Source organism: Bos indicus x Bos taurus, chromosome 9, assembly GCF_003369695.1.
Source record: "Bos indicus x Bos taurus breed Angus x Brahman F1 hybrid chromosome 9, Bos_hybrid_MaternalHap_v2.0, whole genome shotgun sequence".
Lineage (NCBI taxonomy): Eukaryota > Metazoa > Chordata > Mammalia > Artiodactyla > Bovidae > Bos > Bos indicus x Bos taurus.
Window position 1 is genome coordinate 88,754,952 of NC_040084.1, and position 22,334 is coordinate 88,777,285.

A 22,334-nucleotide genomic window follows, 5' to 3' on the forward strand; every position below is an offset into this window, starting at 1 on the left:
AGTGATGCTGGCAATTCAGCTATTTTCTTACTGTTTAATTTATAAATTAAACTTAAGTATGGATGTATAGGAAAAAACATAACTTCTATGGAGTTTGGTACTATCTGTTCACATTCTTGGGATGTATCCACTGAGGGTTAAGTGGGGAGGGACTACTGTAGTTTTTTTAATCAGTGGATTATTTGTATTTAATAATCTAGGTTGATATAGCCTGTATTTGTGTCATCTTTAGGCAAACACTTTGACCTCTTTTTTCCTCCTTTAACAAAAAAATAGTTCAATAAGTCAATGTCCAGACTAACTTGTGGTCAAATTTTGACTCTTCATAGCTTCTTCTTATATTGTTTACTCGTTTGATTCTCACAGTTTTATGATCCAGTGCAGTTACTGTCTTCATTTTACAAATAGAAAAGGTATCCCCCAGGTTAGGGGAATTTGCCCAGAGTTCAGCAGGTACAAGAGGAGATACAGCAATAAAGTGACTTGGGCAATGTTCTCTAATCACCCTTCCTGCCTCTTTTTTTGGCAGACAAAGTAATACAGAGATAAAATCATATACCCATTTAATCAAATGTTTATTCAATGAAAGTATGTATAAAAACTTTACAAATCTTAGAACGCAAACTATACATGAAGTAGGATGACGGGATATTCAGTTTTTAACATACACATACAGCACAGTTATTAACTGTTCTTCCCTTTCCCCTTCGGTCCTTATTTCTGGCTCCTGTTTTATCCTGTGAGACCATTCTGTTATTGGCCTAAAGGAAGATTAATGGACAACTTTTACGGCTTTCAGGCCAATGGAGGAAATTTCAGGTTTGTTTTTTTTTTTAATGGGAGATTAAACATCAAAATTAAGCTTTTTCCCAAACAGCAATTTTTTGTCCTGATTTTTCTCTGCCATTTTTGATGCTTCAGTGAATGTTGCCAGTAACTATCAGCATTAACATTTAAAGTCATTAAAGTTCCTACATTTGCTCACAACTTTCCCTGTAAGATGCATATTCTTCTATCTCTCCCCGACCCCTGCATACTCACACTGATTTAAAAGCAGTTGACTGGTGCTAAAAACAAATTTACCACTGGCAACTGCTAGAATGGCATATTGTTTTCTATTCAGAAAGACAATCTATAGAATGGTACTTTCAAGTCTGATTTTTAAAACCACCAAGAAATTTGTTGGAAACTGAAACACATATTTTGTTGTTATTCAGCTTTGAAAAAAGCCAGCAATTAGATAAGGCATGTGCATTAATTCACCTGTTTACAGCAAGTATCCACGCATTTTCTCTTCCAAACACACAGACCCACAGCTTGTCATGTTTTACCCAAAAATTAAGATTGCCATCACATTATTACTTTTTCTCTTTTGTGTTTTGTTCAAGTAGATTTCTCAACTAATGATTTTTCCTAACTGGACATAATCTCAAAGGATGCATTCTGAAATAAGACACCTGGAGGATAGCTACTAAGAATGTTTTCTTGGGTTTGAAGTTTCCCCACACCTCTAGATTTTGCATAGTTACAGAGCCCCACTGTATCTCTAAGAAGCATGCTGTATTTTTCAGACATTGTCTTTCTGAGAAGGGAGACTTATTACCCAGGGAAAGTCATAATTTTAGCTTGCCAAATTGCATTGGAGTTGTTTTGTTATGTTATATACCCTTCATTAGTTCCAAGTAGGTTTTTAAATCATCTAAAACTTCTCCAAGTCTATGAGCTTATAAGTACTACTGACCATTATCTTTCCAATATCCCCTGAATTAAAGAAATATGTTCCAGGTTTATAACGCACAGAGCCTTTAAGAGGAGGGGCTGGGGATGGGGCAGGAGGGGTGCGGGGAATGGGGCCGGGACCTCTCTGTATCATGCCATGGAGAACAAGAGTTCTGAATTGGGGGAAGGGAAGTAAGAGAGTCTTTGTAAAAATGAGTTTTTAAAAAGATAAGTAACATTCAGTCTAACAACACTGTTTCCTGTTCCTTTTTGATGGAAGCCAACACCGGGTGGTCAGGTTCCGTCACTTCGGAGTCCCCACTGCCCAGGAGAATGGACCGCCCCTCCTCCAGGGCGAACACGTCTGAGTTCTGGTTTTGGCATGAATGTTTAACCACCTCGTTGGGAGTGGAGAACGTTTTGTCACACAAGTTGCATTTGTAGGGTTTGTTCGTCTGTACCAACATGTTGTCCATCTGGCTGCCTTCCTCAAAGGTGCAGAGCTCCAGAGTCTGTTTGTCCACCATGGTGTAGGTGTCGATGCTCTGGTTGAGGCACACGTGGCGGGCCGCCTGGTTGGCCCTGCAGAAGCTCTTGTCGCACGTGCTGCATTTGAAAGGCTTCCCGGTGTGGATGTACATGTGCTCCCGCCAGTGGCTTTTCTGGATGAACTTGCGGCCGCAAATGGTGCACTCGTACTTGCGCCGCTTGACCTCCCGCTCCTGGTCCGCCTGCTCCAGGTTGTCAATGTCCGCGATGTCCGAGGGCGGTGGCGTCTCCGAGTGCGGCTGCCCATCGATGATGGGCGAGTCCGAGATGTGCTGGAGCTCGCTGTCGCTGATGATGCCAGCCTCTGGCACTTCCATGGCGTCTTTGCCGAGGTCCGCCGCGTTGCTGCACAGGGACAGGGGCACGCGGCTCTCGCCAGGCTGGCTGGCTGTGAAGGGGACCCCCGTGTGAATCTGGAGGTGCTCCCGCAGGCTGCTCCGCAGCGTGAAGCGCCGCCCGCACAGGTGGCAGGCGTAGTACTTGGGGAAGCTGCCGTTCCTCTTCATGATGCTCGGCTTGACGTGGGCGATGGTGAGGGGCGCGGGCTGCTCGTCCGAAGAGGAGGCTTCCAGGTTGGTTTCCTCCCCGGGGGGCGGGGGAGGAACGGGCGTGGAGACGAGGTCGGGCGACAGCGAGGTCTGCAGTGGGTCTGAGGGGGTCATATGTGTCCGGTTCACCTGGCTCAGGTTGGAGGGCAGCTGGGAGAGCTGGGAGGCCTCGGGCCCCTGCTCCTGGCTCATCCGGGTTGCCTGCGGCCGTGGCTCTCGGCCAAGTTTCTCAGGCGCCGAGGTGATCTTGGTGGCTTGTCTTAGCTGGTGATCTGCGATCTGAATGCCGTACAAGGATGACGCCAGTGGGAAAACTTGGTCGGGATGAGAAAAGGCCCCTTGGCTGGCCAGGCTGGCCTCCTGGATCAGCGGGTAAGCGTGCAGAAACTTGATGCCCTGCTCCAGCCGCACTGGGTCGATCAGCTGCGGCGCCATCTTCCCTGTGTACATGAGGTGCAGGAGATAGCTGAAGATGTCCGGCTGGATGTCGGTGGGTTTCAAGCGGACACACTCACTGAAAGAGACAAGAGAAAAGTCTCAGTGGATGTCAGTCAGTGACTCAAGTGATTCCATAAAACCCGAGAGAAAAACCAGGAGGGCTCTTACGGAGGCAAATGAAACAAGACCCATCTCCCATATCTTACTGTGAGTTTCATGAACTGGAACACTCAAAAGGGTGTTCAATGGGAACGTATGCAATTTAATTCTAAAACTTATAGGTTTCTTAATAGAACAGACAGGAATACAATAAAGATATTTTAAAGGACCGAGAAAGGGTAATTCATGTTAAAGAAATATGGTATCTTAACTCATAGACTCTTGAAGTAGTCTTTCTCCTAGTAACCTATGTAAAATTGTATCATTTATAAACAACTGTATTTTATGGAGAGGATCCATTGTTGAGTGGCCCATGACCCAGTAAATGGTTAAGAATCCCTGATGTGCATATCTTTCAGCTAAATGTCTAGGACTTTATATTGATTCAATGCCATCTGGAGCGCAACAGATCTTTTAAGATTAAGAGTCACACAACATAACGTAGGGGGGTTAGACTGGTGCCTAAGAGCAAGACCACAAAAGTAAGAAAAACTAAATCTCCTGTCCCTGCTCTGAACCCCTCTGATCTCTCCAGCACGAAGGGCAGAGTGCAGCAGACCTGGGAATAATCAGGAAGGCGAGCCACATTCCAGCTCCAGTGGAGTCTGATCACCATCCCAGTATCGCTGGATTGCATGAAAAGCAGTTATGGGACAACTCAGTTGTTTATCAAATACAATCATCCTCATCATTGGAACTGCAGCTGGGATTTATAGGCATTTTCTCATTGAATTGCCATTAATTTGCATTTTAGAGCTTCCCAAGTGGCACAGTGGTAAAGAATCCGCCTGCCAACGCAGGAGACTCAGCTTCAATCCCTGGGCGAGGAAGATCCCCTGGAGAAGGAAATGGCAACCCACTCCAATATTCTTGCCTGGGAAATCCCATGGACAGAGGAGCCTGGTGGGCTACAATCCACCAGGTCTCAAACAGTGAGACACAACTGAGTGACTCAACAACAATTCACACTTTACAGATAAGGAGTTGAGGCTCAAAGGGATTTATACTTTGCTCAGTATCAGTGTTAGTAAGTGGTGGGACTTAAATTTGAGTCTAACTTCTAAGCCAAGACACCAAGATTCTTTGGACCATTAAAATAATCCTGTGTAGAAGAGGCAGATCTGGAATGATGATTGATATGGAAACCGAGATTCCCCAAGGTTCAGTGGCTTATATAAGGTACCAAAAGGAGTTGTGGCCAAACTAATGGTCTAACTTGCAGACTTCAGTGTCTGCATCATCCTAGAAACAGAGTGCAGATTCAAGCAGTAATAAAAGCTCCCGAGAACCCTCCCTAAATCATCAGTAAATAAAACCTGACACATCACCATAAATCGATGAGAGATAAAGATCTACATGAGGTGTAAGTGCTGTCACCTACTGAGTGAGTATATTCTACTGACAATGCATTTTTCAACCTCAAAGACATCTGCCTTGAATGCTTTTAGAATTTATAATCATTTTTCATTATACCACTTATTACTATTATGACTCTTTTTGGGTCCTTTAGCTATTTATTGTAAGTATTTTCCAATATGCTAAAATAGTAACAGTATAATCTCTTCTAAATTTAGTATTTTATTGTTAAAAAAGGGGGGAGGCAAGTGACTATTAAATGGCTTTTAAAGCTATTTGTGATAAAATATACTTGAATAATTACTGTATTACCATCAATGTGTATAAATTTCAAGATGCCTGCATACAAATAATCATGTGTAAAATGTCTGACTATAGAGTATAGAAGGCTTTATAGAATATATTCTTTATAAGCAAAGATCAAGCATAAACTAGTACCCCTTTGACAACAGAAAGGGAAAGAGTTTTTGTGACTGTTTTTAAAAACACACAGATCACTCATGTCTTTATTTGGAGACTTTTTTATAGTCCTTTCAATTATTTATATTCCTTTAAATAGGAATGCCAGTGCAGGTGGTCCTTTCCTTTAAGCCAAGGTAAATGCCAACAATATTCTGTGTATAGTCGAACATATTGAGATGCCCTAGTGAAATTTAATATTCAAAATAAACCTTCAGGGATTTGGTATGGTGAAGAAAACTTTCATAATGTAAATAGTCAACTCCGCATTGAAGACTGAACTGGCAGGGAATCTTTCCAGGGCCGGGCAGAGGCTAGAGAATGGGAAGCCACAGGCCTTGAAAGATGCAAATCACCCCCAGGAGCCCAAAGGGAGCCTTCTGTTCTGTGGGGACTTGTGTGTTCAGTTGCTCAGTCATGTCGGACTCTTTATGACCCCATGGACTGTAGCCCGCTGGGATCCTCTGTCCATGGGATTCTCCAGGCAAGAATACTGGAGTGGGTTGCCATTTCCTCTTCCAGGGGATCTTCCTGTCCCCAGCTTGAACCCATGCCTCCCGGATCAGAATTCTCTACCACCCAGACACCGGGGAATGTTACCATCTGTGGGGATGGAATGTTCCTTCAATCAGGAGGAAGGATGGTGAGTCCCCCTGCCTCCATGCCAAAGGAAAAGGGCGGGCGGAAATCCCAAGCCTGGCTAGATTTTTCAGCCTCCATGAAAGGTAAATCCCTAGCGGGGTCCCTTTCCAGAAAAACTCTGTTGTAAATTTTATTATTTCCCCTTACTGGTTATTGTATAAGTTGAGTTGTCCTCTGTCTATTGACTGTGAATGGAGGTGACTGGTTAGTAAGCCTCTCAAATTTTAATGAACTTTGTGCAATTTCTGAGGGCAAAGAAGGGATGGGGTTGGGGAGGCCCCATCCACACTTCAGCCAGGCTTACAGGGAGGAAAAACTCCCGGGGGACAGGTGAGGAGCCCCAGGCAGAAAGCAGTGGGGCCCTGGGGTTTGCGGTCAGCACCCAGGGCCCGGGGAGGTTTCCAGACACCAATTTATTTTGATTTGTTCATCTTCATCTTTTTTTTCCTAAAGCAGAAGCACATAGACACACTCAAGACACTTAAAAAGTTATTTTAAAAAGCTCCTTATGTCACATTCCAGCCATCAGTGTCCTCCATGGCTATCCCTCCCAGGCAGCCAGACCTCCTGTCAAATTGCTCGGCTTGCTCGAGGCCACTCTGGTCATGTCCCAGGCTTTGGGGAAGGAAACAGCTGTCTACAATATACTTACACATAAGTGGTTTAGTTTGCAGGTGTATGTTGGACGTAACACTTTTATGGAGGAAAAATACAATTTTTGCACAAGCTACAAGCCCTTCCTAAAAACTTTCACAGTCATTTACATTTTTAATCTTTCCTTCACTAGACCCTTTAAAAAGTAAAGGATGGGCTTAAAAGACTTTGAAAATAAGGATTTAAAAATAATGTTTTAAAAAAAGTAATGTGAGAAGCTATCAGAAGTTATTCTTAGGAAGCATCCATAAAGCAGAGACATCTAGTGGTAACTGCAGACATAAAACACTCTCTGTGTGAAAAACTATTCTTGGTCTCCCTACAGTTGCTGCTGTTGTTCAGTTGCTAAGTCACATCCGACTTTTTGTGACCCCATGGACTGCAGCACCGCAGGCTCCCCTGTCTTCCAGTATCTTCCGGAGTTTGCTCCACTTCATGTCTATTGGGTCAGTGATGCTATCTAACCATCTCATTCTCTGTCACCCTCTTCTCCTCCTGCCTTCAATCTTTCCAGCATCAGGGTTTTTTCCAATGAGTCGGTTCTTTGCATCAGGTGGCCAAAGTATTGGAGCTTCAACTTCAGCATCTCTACAGCAGTCAGCAGTTAAAAGCAGGGCTCTGGTCTTTGCCTAAGCATTCTCCCTTCGCAAACAGTACATGCCAGCTCCGGGGCAATAACACACTGCTGCTTAAACTTCGGGCCCGATACCACGATTCCTTTGTTAGAATGGTATTTGCTCACTGCTCTACACTTACACTTCCTTGGGATCACAAAGAGTCAAATAGGACTTAGTGACTGAGTAACTACACTTATAGTCAGTTTCCTGCATCTATTTAAAAATCATTACATTGTATTCTTTTATTCCTCAAAATGCAAACCAGCCCCTTGGCAAGACAGTTTAATTCACTGTGTTGAGACTTCCGGTATCCATTAGCAATAAAGGAACAGGGGGCGTCCTTAGGGTCCAAAGATAAAGCAACCTCCACCTGCCATTAATCCTATTAACCACCCATTCTGCTCCTGCAGACATCTATCAAGTGGCTATTATACACAAATCCGTGAACTACAGGCTGTGGCTTTCAAAACATTTGTAGAATGCCCTCCAGCATCTTACAAACAAGGAAGGGAGGCAAGGACACAAGTAACAACAACAAAGGGGAAATGTGTTGCTCTTACAAAATGGCTTTGAATAAAGTGCTCTGAGAGGTTAAGAGAGGAAAAGACTGATTGCCTGATCATTTCAGCTCACTCGATTGTTGGAGGGGTGGGGGTGGGGGTCATGGAGATGACCTACAGCCACGGACTATGGCTCAGGGAGTGGGCAAAGGCCAACAAAGTGTGGTTCCAGTGGGGGATGGAGTGTCCTGAGGGGGTGCCTTCAGAAACTGGCTGGAAGGAGGTCAGGCTCCCTGCCTGCTGGGCCTTGAAAGACAGAAAGAAGAATCTGTGCGCTACTTTGACATGTGATAAGTGTCCTCTAAGGTTTCCAATCAAAAGAATAACACAATCTGATAGGTTCTGGAACAAAGGCACATGCCAATCAAAGCAGTGCTTAGGAATATTAATCTGATAGTAATATGGAAAATGATTAGGAAAAGGAAGTGAAAAGGGAAAGAAAAAACGAATGTGAAAGGTAATTGTGAAGAAAACATGATTTGGGGGCAGTTTTAGAGAGACTTTAAGTATGGGTTACTTGAAGATGAAAAAATAAAATAGAGAAGCCAGAGGCACTTCTGGGCAGACTTAATTCAGCTGTAGTCATGCAAAATGAGATAAAAGAGGATATTTAATTCTAGATGTCCAGCAGACAGCTTGGGGCCTAGGGAAATGAAGAGTTCTGGAGACAGAGAAAGAGCAAGGCCAGGGCTGTGAACTGGTTTCCAGTACAGGCAAGGTCCAGGAAAAGAGAAGCGCCCGTCAGGAGAGGCAGAGAGAGCAGCGAGGAGACTCAACTCACCAAAACTGCAGGAGGCGCCTGTGGAGAAGGCAGAAGAACAAGGGGGATTCAGAGTCATCAAAATGCAGACGACAACCCTGAAGAAGGAAGGAAACAGGCGCAAATGCTGCAGAGGACACGGGCAACAGTGACTGGGATGACGGCGGGGTTCTGATGAAGAGGTGACCTTGGGAGAAATGAGGGCCGTGGGGCGATGGCATGGAAACCGCAGTCCCCGTGGAGACAAAGAGTGCAGGATGAGGAGTGGGGAAGTGAGGCCATAGGTCACCCTCTGAAGAACTTTCACAGTGCAACAAGGAGAAGCAGCACCACCAGGCAGGTGACAGCAGTGTCGCCGAAGTGCTGAGCCTTCACAGACTCGGGGATGCCCGGGAGGGTACCAGTTAAAAATGAAAAATGCAGAATAGAAACTACGGCGAACCTGGGAACACGAGGGCAGCAGGAGGATCATCTTCCTTAGAAACCAGGGGCTCTTTTCTCGAAGACAGGACAGATGGGGAGGAAAAAATAAGGAGATGGAGTCATTTTAGGGGAGAAAAGAAGGACACGGTGGGAATTCATGCTGTCAAGCTTCTCATTAGGAGACTAAAGATAAATACTCAAAGTCCAATTGTGGGTAGGGGAAGGCGAGACTCAGGGCAGGGCTGGAGGAGGACGCTGCTTTCCTACTGGACCCAGGCTGCTGATCTGGACTGGGCCGGGGGAGCCCCAGTGCGGCTGATTGGAGGTGGAGGGGCTCCCTGAGGCAGGTGAGGTCACGAGGGACTGGGAGCCTAGGGAGAGGTCATGAGAGCCATGGTCCTGATGAGGGCAAAGAACAGGTTCAGTGGGAAAGAGGGCCGTGGAAGGTCAGAGGCTACAGTCATTAGATTATTATCAACCACGTTAGTTACCTGGTCTGATGGACAAACAACATCTTAAAGTAATTGGAGAATGAAGCAAGAACTGATTTGTGTGCCTTGAAGTACACATCGCCGATGGCAACCGTGCAGTCACACAGGAAACCAAACTCTCGCTGAGCGTTTAACTGTTGCAGGAGAATAAGTCCATGGTTGGCCAAATCCATTTTTTAAAAAATCTGCAAGGCAAACAATTTTTTTTTTTAAGAAAGGTGGTTCACAAATCAGTATGTGTCCTTATAGTCACCAACAGTAATGATCACGGCTAATAGGTCAGGCACTGTTAGAAACGTGATATAAATTCAGTCTTCACAACAGCCCTGGCAAGTAGTTCCATCATTTCTCCCATCTTACAGATGATGAAACTGATGGGGAATTCGGGGACTGCATGCTTTGCCCGAGTTTATACAGATGGTTTAAGTGTGGGAACCAGGAGCCGGACTTGAATAGTCAGCCTGCCAGACAGCAAACATTTCTGGGTCTTTGAGTTTAAGATTTCAAATGCAAATTCTAATGATCCATTAGAAGTTGTCAAACCTTCCAGAGAGATGAGTAAATTAAGGTGCTGGTCGGGGCACAGCAGAGTAAGACAGAAAGATCTCAGTAAGTCTGGGCAATACTCCAGCTCCTGCTGTGTAGACAGGGAAGCCTTGGCAGGGCTCTAATAACCCCCACATCCCTTATTCCTCAAGGGTTAGGACACAGGACAGGTGCTCTTCTCCCTCTTTTGTGGAGGAGGAAATGGGCTTCGAGAAGGGTAAGTAGTTAGCCAGGGCCATCTGGTCAGATGGTGGGGGGCGGGGTGGGGAGTCAAAATTTAGATCTGAATCTTCAAAATTCTAAGTTCATTATTCCTCCTTCACTCCAGCAAACCACATAGCCTCAATCTAACTGTATCAAGGGAACTGCTTCTGGGGGAGCGAGTACATTGCATCAGGAAACTGCTCCTTCCCATGGGCAAATAGCATTCATAAAAGCCGAGCACACATACATCAACATTATACTTAATAACACAGTTAATGGTGAGAAAGAGCAAACGCTTTCTCCTTACAGTTGAGGACAAGGCAAGGATGTCTGTTCCCACTATCCAATACAGTATACTATTCAATGTAATTGTTTTAGCCAGCACAATAAAGCAAGCAAGGAAATAAAAGGCTTACAGACAGGAAAGGAAGAGATAAAATTGTCCCTATTTGCAGATGACATGACTTTTACATAGGAAATCTCAAAGTATCTACCAAACCTCCTGGAATTATTAAATGACTTTTGTCATGCCACAGAATACAAGATAAACATATGTCAATTGTAATTCTATATACTAATGCTGAACATGTGGACACAAACTTATTTATTAGAAATAAATCATTTACAATTACAAAAAAATGAAATACATAAATGTTAATCTAACAAAACATGTATAGGACTTGTATACTGAAAATTGGAAAAGGCTCATGAAAGAAATCAAAGATCTAAATAAATGAAGAGACATGCTGTAGGAAGACATGTAGACATGTTTAGGAAGACATAATATAAATCAGTTTTCTATATTGATATATGGCTTTGCTATAATTCTTATCAAAATCCCAGCAAGACTTTTTTTGTAGATACAGACAAGAGTACTTTAAAGTGTTTATGTAAAGGCAAAGAAACTAGGATAGCTAAAACAGTGCTTAAAAAGAGGAATAAAGTGGGAGGAATCAGTCTAATTTTGAGAGGTGTTACAGAGCTATAGTATTCAAGGCTGCACGGCACTGACAGAGGGATAAACACACAGATCAGTGGAACAGAACTCAGGTGTAGACCCACGGAAATATGTACAGTAGATCTTTGACAAAGGCACAAAAATAATTCAGTGGAGAAAGAACAATTTTCAAAAATGCTGTGGGATCCAATGGACTCTCATAGACGAAAAAGAAAGCAAAAGGAAAACAGAAAGAAAAAGAATTTTAATCTGTCTCATATCTTACATAAAAATAACTCAAAATGCATCACAGATTCAGATGGAAAACACCAAACTATAACTTTTGAGGAAAAACATGGGACAAAATTTAAAGAGGCTCTAGGATTCATCAAACATACAGCCTATAAAAGGATAAATTGATAAACTGGACTTCATAAAAATTAAAAGGGCTTCCCAGAGGGGCTCAGTAGTAAAGAAAGTGCCTGCCAACACAAAAAACTCTGGTATAATCCCTGGGTCGGGAAGCTCCCCTGGAGAAGGAAATGGCAACTAACTTCAGTATCCTTGCCTGGGAAACCCCATGGACAGAGGAGCCTGGTGGGCTACAGTACATGGGGTCCCAAAGAGTTGGACACAACAACTAAATAACAACAAGAAAAATTAAAATCTGTTGTTCTGAAGAAGACCCTGGTAATAGGATGAAAAGGTAAGCCAAAGACTAGGAGAAAAAAATTTGATAAAGGACTAATATCAAGAATATATAAAGAATTCTCAAAACTCAATAGTACAAAAACAATTGAATTAGAAAATGGGAAAAAGACTTGAAGTGACATTGCACCGAAGAGGATACACAGATGGCAAAATAACACGTGAAAAGATGTTTAGTAGCGATTAGGGAAAAGCAAACTAAAACCACACTGACGCTCACTACATGCCTGTCAGGGTGGCCAAAATATAAAATATCAACAAGCAAATGCTGGCAAGGATGCAGAGAAATAGACTACTCATACCATTGCTGGTAAGGATGCAAAATGGTGTAGCCACTCTAGAAAACAGCAATTTCTTTTAAATCTAAGTATGTAACTATGATGCTATCCAGAAATTGTACCCAAGGACATTTATCCCAGAGAAATGAAAACTTAGGTTCATACGAAAACCAGTACTTGGATATCCACTGCACCTTTATTCCTCAGTCAAAAACTAGAATCTACCCAGATGCCCTTCAGTTAAACAGTTAAACAGCGTGGTATGCCCTAACCACAGGAAACTACTCAGCCTTAAGACGAAATGAAGTGCAGCAACCTGGGTGAGTTATGTCCCTAAAGGTTACATACTGTAGGATTCCATTTACGTAACATTTTTGAAAATTACAGAAATGGAGAACAGGTGAGTGGTGGAGGGGCCAGGGGAGAGGAGGCCAATGATGTTTGGCTGTAGAAGGGCAACAGAGGGAGCCGTGTGGAGACAGAAATGTTCTGCAGCTCAACTGTGTCAGTGTCAGTACCCTGCTTATGATGGGAGCAGAATTTTAAAGGTGGTTCCATTAGAGGAAACTGGGTGAGGTGTGCATGAGATCTCTCTATATTATTTCTTGCGACTGCATGTGAATCCACAGTTATCTCAAATAATTGAAAGAGAAAAGCTCATCACACATTAATTAATTAGATTAAAAATGGATAAAACTACGACGCTTAACTTCAGAATCAGGAAAGTGACCGTGGAGAAAGAGTTACCAATAAACTTAAAGACAAAAACAGACACAGAAACATCGGTTCTTGCTCAGCTGGTGCTCAACTCCCCAACCTGCTTCCTGTTCTAGAGATGATCTGGCAGATTCAGAAATTGACAAGTGTGCCCTAAAATAAACGAGCAAAGTGGAATGACACTTTAAGAGACTGATCCGGTTCACAAAGCAAGACTCCAAAATGTCAAGTTTTGTGTTTTCTATCAAGGGCTTGATCCAAGTAGGAGAGGCAGGAGAGCCACCCATGTTGGCTGTAGCTCCTGAGTGTGAAGACCTGGATTATAGCCTCACCTGCACGTGAACACTGATGGTGTGGATAGGGAACTTAGTTCCCCAGTGTCTTCTGCACAAGTCAGAGAAGGCAAAAGCACTAAGATGAGGAAGAAGAGACAGAGAAAAGGCATGAGGCTCATGATGAAAGCCAGAGATGCTGCCAGGGGGCAAAGTAACTGTGATGATGAAGAAACACACTCTAATCTGACCAGGATAGAACTCTAGAAACTAGTCTTCAAAGCTGTTCTCTGAAAAGTGCCAGAACACTAACTTGCCCTTCTCTGCAAAAAGTATCTACCTTTTAGAGAAAACTGGGCTGAGCTGCTTTATCATGGCCTCTGACTCTGATCATGAACACATCCACGTTCAGGCAGCTTTGGGTGTCACTTTCATTGACAAGTATAGTAAGGAATTACTGTTTATCTTTTGATGGCAATAAGAGGTTATTGTTTATGGAATGTTCACCATTAACCATTCTCTTCATGCCATTCATTTATTTTCACACTAACGAGCTATGTGAGGTCCTGCTACCCACTGGTAACTCAGACAATAAAGAATCTGTCTGCAATCCAGGAGACCTGGGTTCAATCCCTGGGTAGGGAAGATCCTCTGGAGAAGGGAATGGCTTACCCACTCCAGTATTCTTGCCTGGAGAATTCCATGGGCAGAGGACTCTGGTGGGCTATAGTCCATGTGGTCATTTAAGAGTCAGACACGACTGAGCAACTAACACTTCAGTACAGAGACGGTACCCACATTTTACAAAAGAGGAAACAGGCTTAGAGAGGTCAGGTAGCTTGCCTAAGATTACAGAATCCATAAATACAAGAATTGGGACTTAAACTGGAATTCATTTGATTTGTTGGAACATACTACATACAAGTATGTTAGTTTAAAATTAATTGGAGATTTTTAATGGCTATTTTAAAGTGTAAACATTGCTGTAAGAGATTCAAATATTAAGGATACACACTAGCATTCGTCCACTCCCAACTCTACCCATTTCCCCACATTCTAGCCAACACTGGGTATTAACACTTTTTAAAGACTCTTTGCCAATACCACTTTTTACTTTCCATGAATTTGATGAATTGAAGTATATTTTTACTTCCTCTTATTTCTCTTCATAAGTTTTGCCCATTGTCTATCAGGTTATTTTATTTTTTCCTTATCGAACTATAGAACTCTATATAAAGAAATGAGCCCTCTGTCATGGATATTGATGATAACATTTTTCTTACTTTCTTTTGATTCTGTTTTAGAGAATTTTTGACATATAAAATTTTCACCAAATTGATCAATATTTTACAGGATGATTTTGAGGTTTGGGGTTATTACATTAACGAATATATATCATCTCTTCAATTTAGCAAAACGTATGGCTCCCCACCTCATTCCATCAATAGATGAACATAAGTATCTTATTCAGATGATAATAAAACTATGATAAAACTGCAAAATGTTTCTTTTTACAGAGGGTCTACTAGTTATTTTAGGATCTCAATTTAGGACCATCTAGAATAAAAAAAGAACTGAAAGTGTTTTTCAAATACAGAAGGAAGAACACGTGTCTAGAGTCTCTGAGAAGAGGAAAAACAAAGAAAATGTGTCATATGTTTTCCCCCAATTCACATTGGGGGAAAAACCCATATGCATCAATTTTTTAAAATCTTAGAGACCAAAAATGTCTTTCTCCCCACCCCGACTCTTTCGTGTATGAATGAGCGTGAGAAAAGGGGGTAGGATGGGGTACTGGGCCCCTCCTCCATCCCCGCCCAGCTGACAGTACTGCTCTAGCCCCAGCGGTCCCCTTCATAATCGTTTCCGTGAGGCTTTACTTGCACAATGCCACGTAGGCTGAGGACTGAGCGTCTTCATGGGCTGGCTCTGCTCCAAACTACCCTCCCTTTGTGGAAATGGACATCTGCTCTTCCCACCATCGACTGCTCACCCAACCGCATCACTCCTGCTGCCCTGTGTTGCCCACCAAGGTCACTGAGGGCCTCTTCCCCAGCCCGATGCAAGAGTAGCTTATTCGACCTCTCTGCGGCATTTAATATCCTTCCCTCCTGCTCCATAAATATTCAGGCCCTGCTTCCAGGACAACACACTCTGGTTTTCCTCTCACCTCTGGCTATTTATTCTATTTTAACCCCCATCAAGGTTCCTCGTCTGCAGATGCTCCTCTGCCTTTGGTCCACAGCTTGCTTCTCTGCAGACTCTCCGTGGTGATTCAATCCACTCCCACTTGGCTGTCCCGCACAGCCAATTTAGGGCTGAGCCCTAAATTCAGACTAGGCAAATCAGCTCAAATCCCCAAAGGACAATAAAAGCCATCGACACAAACCCACTCCATCTGTATCCACAGCTCAGCGCATGGCGCCATCATCCACCCCTTGACCAAGGCAGGAACCCATGTCGGTCAGACACCCACATGCCACCAATTAAAACTCTTCATCCCACCCCATGCCTTAGCTCTACCTCCCTGCTCATCTCCCTGTTTCCAGCTCCAGCCTCTCCCATTTATCCAAACAGAACAGGTTAGCTAGAACTGTCTCTCCCAGGGCAAATCTGATGTTACTATCCTGCTGAAAATCCTCTTGAGTCTCCCCATGGCTTGCAGGATGAAAGCCACACTCCTCAGCATGGCTTGCATGACCCCAGATGACCCCACCACTGCTCACTCTGCACACCATGCTCTAGTGCTAATCTCAACTACTGGTTTCCAGACTTCTGGGCTGCCCAGACCTACTAAAAACCAACCAACCAATCCTGAAACTGGGGGTCTGACAGAGTGTGCTCCCTCTTTATTTTGCAAGAAAATATATCAAATATTCATATACCTATTAGGGATGGAGGGCTTTTCTACATAAAAAGATGGACATAATGACAGAATATACTTCTAGAGGCAGGACAGTGGCACTGTATTCAACATATGGAACATACGCAAAAAAATTACAACATAAAATGTTACTTTATGACACTAAGCTATGTATAATTGTTTTCTGGATTCAAGACTGTCCGTATAGTAGTCTTTACCAAGTGATCATCAAGTATCCCATTTGTTCTAAAAGTCCAAGCATTATCACAAATCCAGTTTCATTTGAGTGTGTTGATGACAAAGGAGATAAAATGATGTATTTTACTCACGTGGGGAATTGGATGAACTGGGAGATGAGCTGCAGTTTTCTTTGCCCAGAAGATCCTCAATGCCCAGGCCATTCTTGGGCTACTAACAGTACATAACCCTCACTGCTCACAGGCCTCGCTCTCAAAGCTGAGCAGCTCAGCAACCTGATTTCTACTCTCACGGTCAGGAGATGGGACCAGTTTGAACTGGGCCTTGGAATGTGCCCCTTGCAGAGGGACCCACTGCTGACGACCTGTCCCTTCCCCTACCTCTACTTGTCCTCTGCAAAATTCCCCTGACCTTCAAGACTGGAGGGTCTTTTTGCCTCCAGAGGACCCATGAACCTGCCTGATGCTTTTGGAAAGTTGGCATTGAGTCTTACCATTTATTGTTTTATCTCATGTGCCTAAGCATACTCTCTGGTGTTCAGTATTCATTAAATGAATGACTATATGTTTAGAGAGAAGAGTGCTGAGTTCTAATCACAGATTGGCCCCTGACTAGTTGGGTGATTGGGGTAAAAGTTCAATTTCTATTTTTCCTAGATTAACCTCAAATTCTCATCAATTTAAAGTGTGCTGTATTTTGGAAGAAATTTTCAATTTTAAAATGTCACCTCGTTTCTTCGTGCTAGTAATTATGTTCTTAACAGTGCTTTATAGTTTATAATAACCCTTTACACACATAATTTAATCCTGATCAATACCACGGTATACTGTCTTCTTACTATTTGTTTCATTGCTAATTATAATGATTAACAATCAAAGCATGTGGACAGTGACTGCAGCCATGAAATTAAAAGACACTTGCTCCTTGGAAGAAAAGGTATGACAGACCTAGATGTATTAAACCTAGTGAATTAAAAAGCAGAGACATCACTTTGCCAAAAAAGAGATATAGTCAAGGCTATCATTTTTCTGCTAGACTAGTCATGTACAGATGTGAGATTTGGACCATAAAGAACAAATACTCTCTTTCAACAACTCAAGAGAAGACTCTACACATGGACATCACAAGATGGTCAATACCGAAGATAGACTGATTACATTCTTTGCAGCCAAAGATGGAGAAGCTCTATACAGTCAGCAAAAACAAGACTGGGAGCTGACTATGGCTCAGATCATAAACTCCTTATTGCCAAATTCAGACTTAAATTGAAGAAAGTAGGGAAAACCATGAGACCATTCAGTTCAGTCACTCAGTCGTGTCCGACTCTTTGTGATCCCATGAATTGCAGCACACCAGGCCTCCCTGTCCATCACCAACTCCCAGAGTTCACCCAAACCCATGTCCATAGAGTCGGTGATGCCATCCAGCCATCTCATCCTCTGTTGTCCCCTTCTCCTCCAGCCCCCAATCCCCAGCATCAGAGTCTGTTCCAATGAGTCAACTCTTTGCATGATGTGGCCAAAGCATTGGAGTTTCAGCTTCAGCATCATTCCTTCCAATGAATACCCAGGACTGATCTCCTTTAGAGTGGACTGGTCAGATCTCCTTGCAGTCCAAGGGACTCTCAAGAGTCTTCTCCAACACCACAGTTCAAAAGCACCAATTCTTTGGCACTCAGCTTTCTTTATGGTCCAACTCTCACATCCATACATGACCACTGGAAAAACCATAGCCTTGTCTAGACTTGCCTCATGGAATCTGTAAATAAGTCTCATGGTTGTCCAAAAAAAAAAAGGGGGGGGGGGAGTAATACATGTAAAGTACTAAGAAGGCTTGGAATAGAACAAGTAATTATAAATGATTATTTTTATTAATTGGCAGAAAATGAAGAGGAAATAAAAAGCCTCTTGATGAAAGTGAAAGAGGAGAGTGATAAAGTTGGCTTAAAGCTCAACATTCAGAAAACGAAGATCATGGCATCCGGTCCCATCACTTCATGGGAAACAGATGGGGAAACAGTGCAAACAGTGTGAGACTTTATTTTTTTGGGCTCCAAAATCACTGCTGATGGTGACTGTAGCCATGAAATTAAAAGACACTTACTCCTTGGAAGGAAAGTTATAACCAACCTAGATAGCATATTCAAAAGCAGAGACATTACTTTGCCAGCAAAGGTCCGTCTAGTCAAGACCATTCAGGTATGACCTAAATCAAATTCCTTATGATTATACAGTGGAAGTGAGAAATAGATTTAAGGGACTATATCTGATAGACATAGTGCCTGATGAACTATGGACAGAGGTTCATGACATTGTACAGGAGACAGGGATCAAGACCATCCCCAAGAAAAAGAAATGCAAAAAAACAAAATGGCTGTCTGAGGAGGCCTTACAAATAGCTGTGAAAAGAAGGGAAGTGAAAAGCAAAGGAGAAAAGGAAAGATATACCCATTTGAATGCAGAGTTCTAAAGAACAGCAAGGAGAGATAAGAAAGCCTTCCTCAGTGATCAGTGCAAAGAAATAGAGGAAAACAACAGAATGGGAAAGACTAGAGATCTCTTCAAGAAAATTAGATGCCAAGGAAATATTTCATGCCAAGATGGGCACAATAAAGGACAGAAATGGTATGGACCTAACAGAAGCAAAAGATACTAAGAAGAGGTGGCAAGAATACATAGAAGAACTGTACATAAAAGATCTTAATGACTCAGATAATCTCGATGGTGTTATCACTCACCTAGAGCCAGACATCGTAGAATGTGAAGTCAAGTGGGCCTTAGGAAGCATCACTATGAACAAAGCTAGTGGAGGTGATGGAATTCCAGTTGAGCTATTTCAAATCCTATCACTGCAGATGGTGACTGCAGCCATGAAATTAAAAGATGCTTACTCCTTGGAAGAAAGGTTATGACCAACCTAGATAGCATATTGAAAAGCAGAAACATTACTTTGCCAACAAAGGTCCGTCTAGTCAAGGCTATGGTTTTTCCAGTGGTCATGTATGGATGTGAGAGTTGGACTGTGAAGAAAGCTGAGCACTGAAGAATTGATGCTTTTGAACTGTGGTGTTGGAGAAGGCTCTTCAGAGTCCCTTGGACTGCAAGGAGATCCAACCAGTCCATTCTGAAGGAGATCAGTCCTGGGATTTCTTTGGAGGGAATGATGCTGAAGCTGAAACTCCAATACTTTGGCCACCTCATGCAAAGAGTTGACTCATTGGAAAAGACTCTGATGCTGGGAGGGATTGGGGGCAGGAGGAGAAGGGGATGACAGAGGATGAGATGGCTGGACGGCATCACTGACTCTATGGACATGAGTCTGAGTGAACTCCGGGAGTTGGTGATGGTCAGGGAGGCCTGGTGTGCTGCAACTCATGGGGTCGCAAAGAGTTGGACATGACTGAGCGACTGAACTGAACTGAACTGAAAAGATGAAGCTGTGAAAGTGCTTCACTAAGTATGCCAGCAAATTTGGAAAACTCAGCAGTGGCCACAGGACTGGAAAAGGTCAGTTTTCATTCCAATCCTAAAGAAAGGCAACGCCAAAGAATGCTCAAACTACTGCATAATTGCACTCATCTCAAATGCTAGTACAGTAATGCTCAAAATTCTCTAAGCCAGGCTTCAACAATATGTAAACCGTGAACTTCCAGATGTTCTAGCTGGTCTTAGAAAAAGCAGAGGAACCAAAGATCAAATTACCAACATCTGCTGGATCATAGAAAAAGCAAGAGGATTCCATAAAAACATCTACTTCTGCTTTACTGACTACGGCAAAGCCTTTGACTCTGTAGATCACAGTAAACTGTGGAAGTTCTGAAAGATGGGAATACCAGACCACCTGACGTGCCTCTTGAGAAATCTGTATGCAGGTCAGGAAGCAACAGTTAGAACTGGACATGGAACAACAGACTGGTTCCAAATAGGAAAAGGAGTACATCAAGGCTGTATATTGTCACCCTGCTTATTTAACTTATATGCAGAAATGCTGGGCTGGAGGAAGCACAAGCTGGAATCAGGATTGCTTGGAGAAATATCACTAACCTCAGAAATGCAGATGACACCATCCTTATGGCAGAAAGTGAAGAACTAAAGAGCCTCTTGATGAAAGTGAAAGAGGAGAGTGAAAAGTTGGCTTAAAGCTCCACATTCAGAAACTAAGATCATGGCAACCGGCCCCATCACTTCATGGCAAATAGATGGGGAAACAGTGTCAGACTTAATTTGAGGGGGCTCCAAAATCACTGCTGATGGTGACTGCAGCCATGAAATTAAAAGCTTACTCCTTGGAAGGAAAGTTATGACCAACCTAAACAGTCCTGAGTGTTCATTGGAAGGACTGATGTTGAAGCTCAAACTCCAATACTTTGGCTACCTGATGTGAAGCGCTGACTCACTTGAAAACATCCTGATGCTGGGAAAGATTGAGGGCGGGAGGAGAAGGGGTGGACAGAGGATGAGATGCTTGGATGGCATCACTGAATCAATGGAAATGAGTTTGGGTAGACCCTGGGAGTTGGTTATGACACGGAGGCCTGGCGTGTTATAATCCATGGGGTCGCAAAGACTTGGGACACGACTGAGCAACTGAACTGAAAGAATGAGAAGAGTTAACCGGGCAAAGATGGAGTATCCCAAGCCAAGGGGTCAGCATTTACAAAGGCCTTAAGATAGGAGGGAGCAAGATGGAACTGGGGAACAGAGAAAAAGGGTCAATGTCACTGAAGGGCAAAGAGCCAGAGAGGAAACGAGGCAGGTGAGGTGGGAGACTCTAGTCTTGTTAAGGATTCTGGACCATATCTTAAGAGCAAGAGGAGCTGCCAAGGCGGACTTGAAGCAGGGTAACATGACCAGTTGCCTATGATGTACATATCATTCTGGCTGCAGCTGGAGGGCTAACCAAATTGGGGGTGGGGGGTGTTGGCAGAGTGGGGGGCAAGAGGAGACCTGTTAGAAGTGGTTGAGAGCAGAGGTCTTCCAGTTGTCTAGATGACAGATGACAAATTGGATGGTGGTGATGAAGATAGAGGGAGATGGACAGAATTTAAAACACAGAAGATTAAAAAAATCAACAGAACTGGTTGGTTGGTGGATTAAACGGAGGAGGGTGGGGGCGGGGGTGCGGAATCAAGGTATCTTAGACAACCCCTAGATTTCTAACTTGTGTAACTGCGTACATCATGTGATTCTCCCCAGTGGAGGACACACGGGCAGAAACCCAGTTTTGTGGGAGACGATCACAAGGTTAGATCCAGACATGTTGGGAATGAGATACTTTGAGACACTCCAGTCGGGACACAGAGAACTTGATGGTCTCTCTATATATACTGCTATTGGCCCGGAGCTCCAAAATCTTGATTTATGTCACAAAGTCTTTGGAGAAGCCAGGTGTGTCTGAATCCAGAAGTCACATCCTTAAATCACTACATGATAATTCAAAGACGTTAAAACTGTAACCTAACAGGGGTCCACTGAACCCTGGTATTCTGGGAATAAATTTCACACTCTTTACACAATACTACCTTGCTCTATTGTTGTTCAGTCATTAAGTCATGTCTGACTCTGTGACCCCAGGAACTGCAGCACGCCAGGCTTCGCCATCCTTCACCATCTCCTGGAGTTTGCTCAAACTCATGTCCAGTGAGTCAGTGATGCTTTCTAACATCTCATCCTCTGCCACCCCCTTCTCCTTCTGCCCTCAATCTTTCCCAGATCAGGGTCTTTTCCAATGAGTCAGCTCCAATACTTTGGCATCAGGTGGCCAAAATATGGGAGCTTCAGCATCAGTCTTCCCAATGAATATTCAGGGTTGATTTCGTTTAGAACTGACTGGTTTGATCTCCTTTCTGTCCAAGGGACTCTCGAGTCTTCTCCAGCACCACAGTTCGAAAGCATCAGTTCTTCGGTACTCAGCCTTCTTTATGGTCTAACTCTCACAACCATACATGACTACTGGGAAGATGATAGCCTTTACTATATACCTTTGTCGGCAAAGTGATGTCTCCGCTTTTTAATATGCTGTCTAGGTTTGTCATAGCTTTTCTTCCAAGGAGCAAGTGTCTTTTTTTTTTTTTTTTTGCAAGTGTCTTTTAATTTCATGGCTGTAGTCACTGTTTGCAGTGAATTTGGAGCCTAAGAAAATAAAATCTGTCACCATTTCCGCTTTTTCTCCATCTATTTGCCATAAAGTGATGGGATGGGACTGGACATCATGATCTTAGTTTTTTGAATGTTGAG

General features: G+C 43.3%; 1 protein-coding gene across 3 annotated transcripts in view; it reads right to left on the minus strand.

Annotated features, from left to right (window-relative positions):
* Positions 1-556: 556 nt before the first annotated feature.
* ZBTB2 (zinc finger and BTB domain containing 2) overlaps positions 557-22,334 on the minus strand; it is a 28,756-nt gene continuing 6,978 nt past the window's right edge. For 2 of the 3 annotated variants that reach the window (XM_027551849.1, XM_027551850.1), the window contains exons 2-3: positions 9,376-9,560; positions 557-3,330 (exon numbers count right to left, since the gene is read on the minus strand). In XM_027551849.1, coding sequence (XP_027407650.1) covers positions 1,959-3,330; positions 9,376-9,548 — 1,545 coding nt within the window. In that variant the 5' untranslated portion in view covers positions 9,549-9,560 and the 3' untranslated portion in view covers positions 557-1,958. The remainder of the gene's footprint in view (positions 3,331-9,375; positions 9,561-22,334) is intronic. The other variant, XM_027551851.1, reaches the window with a different exon arrangement.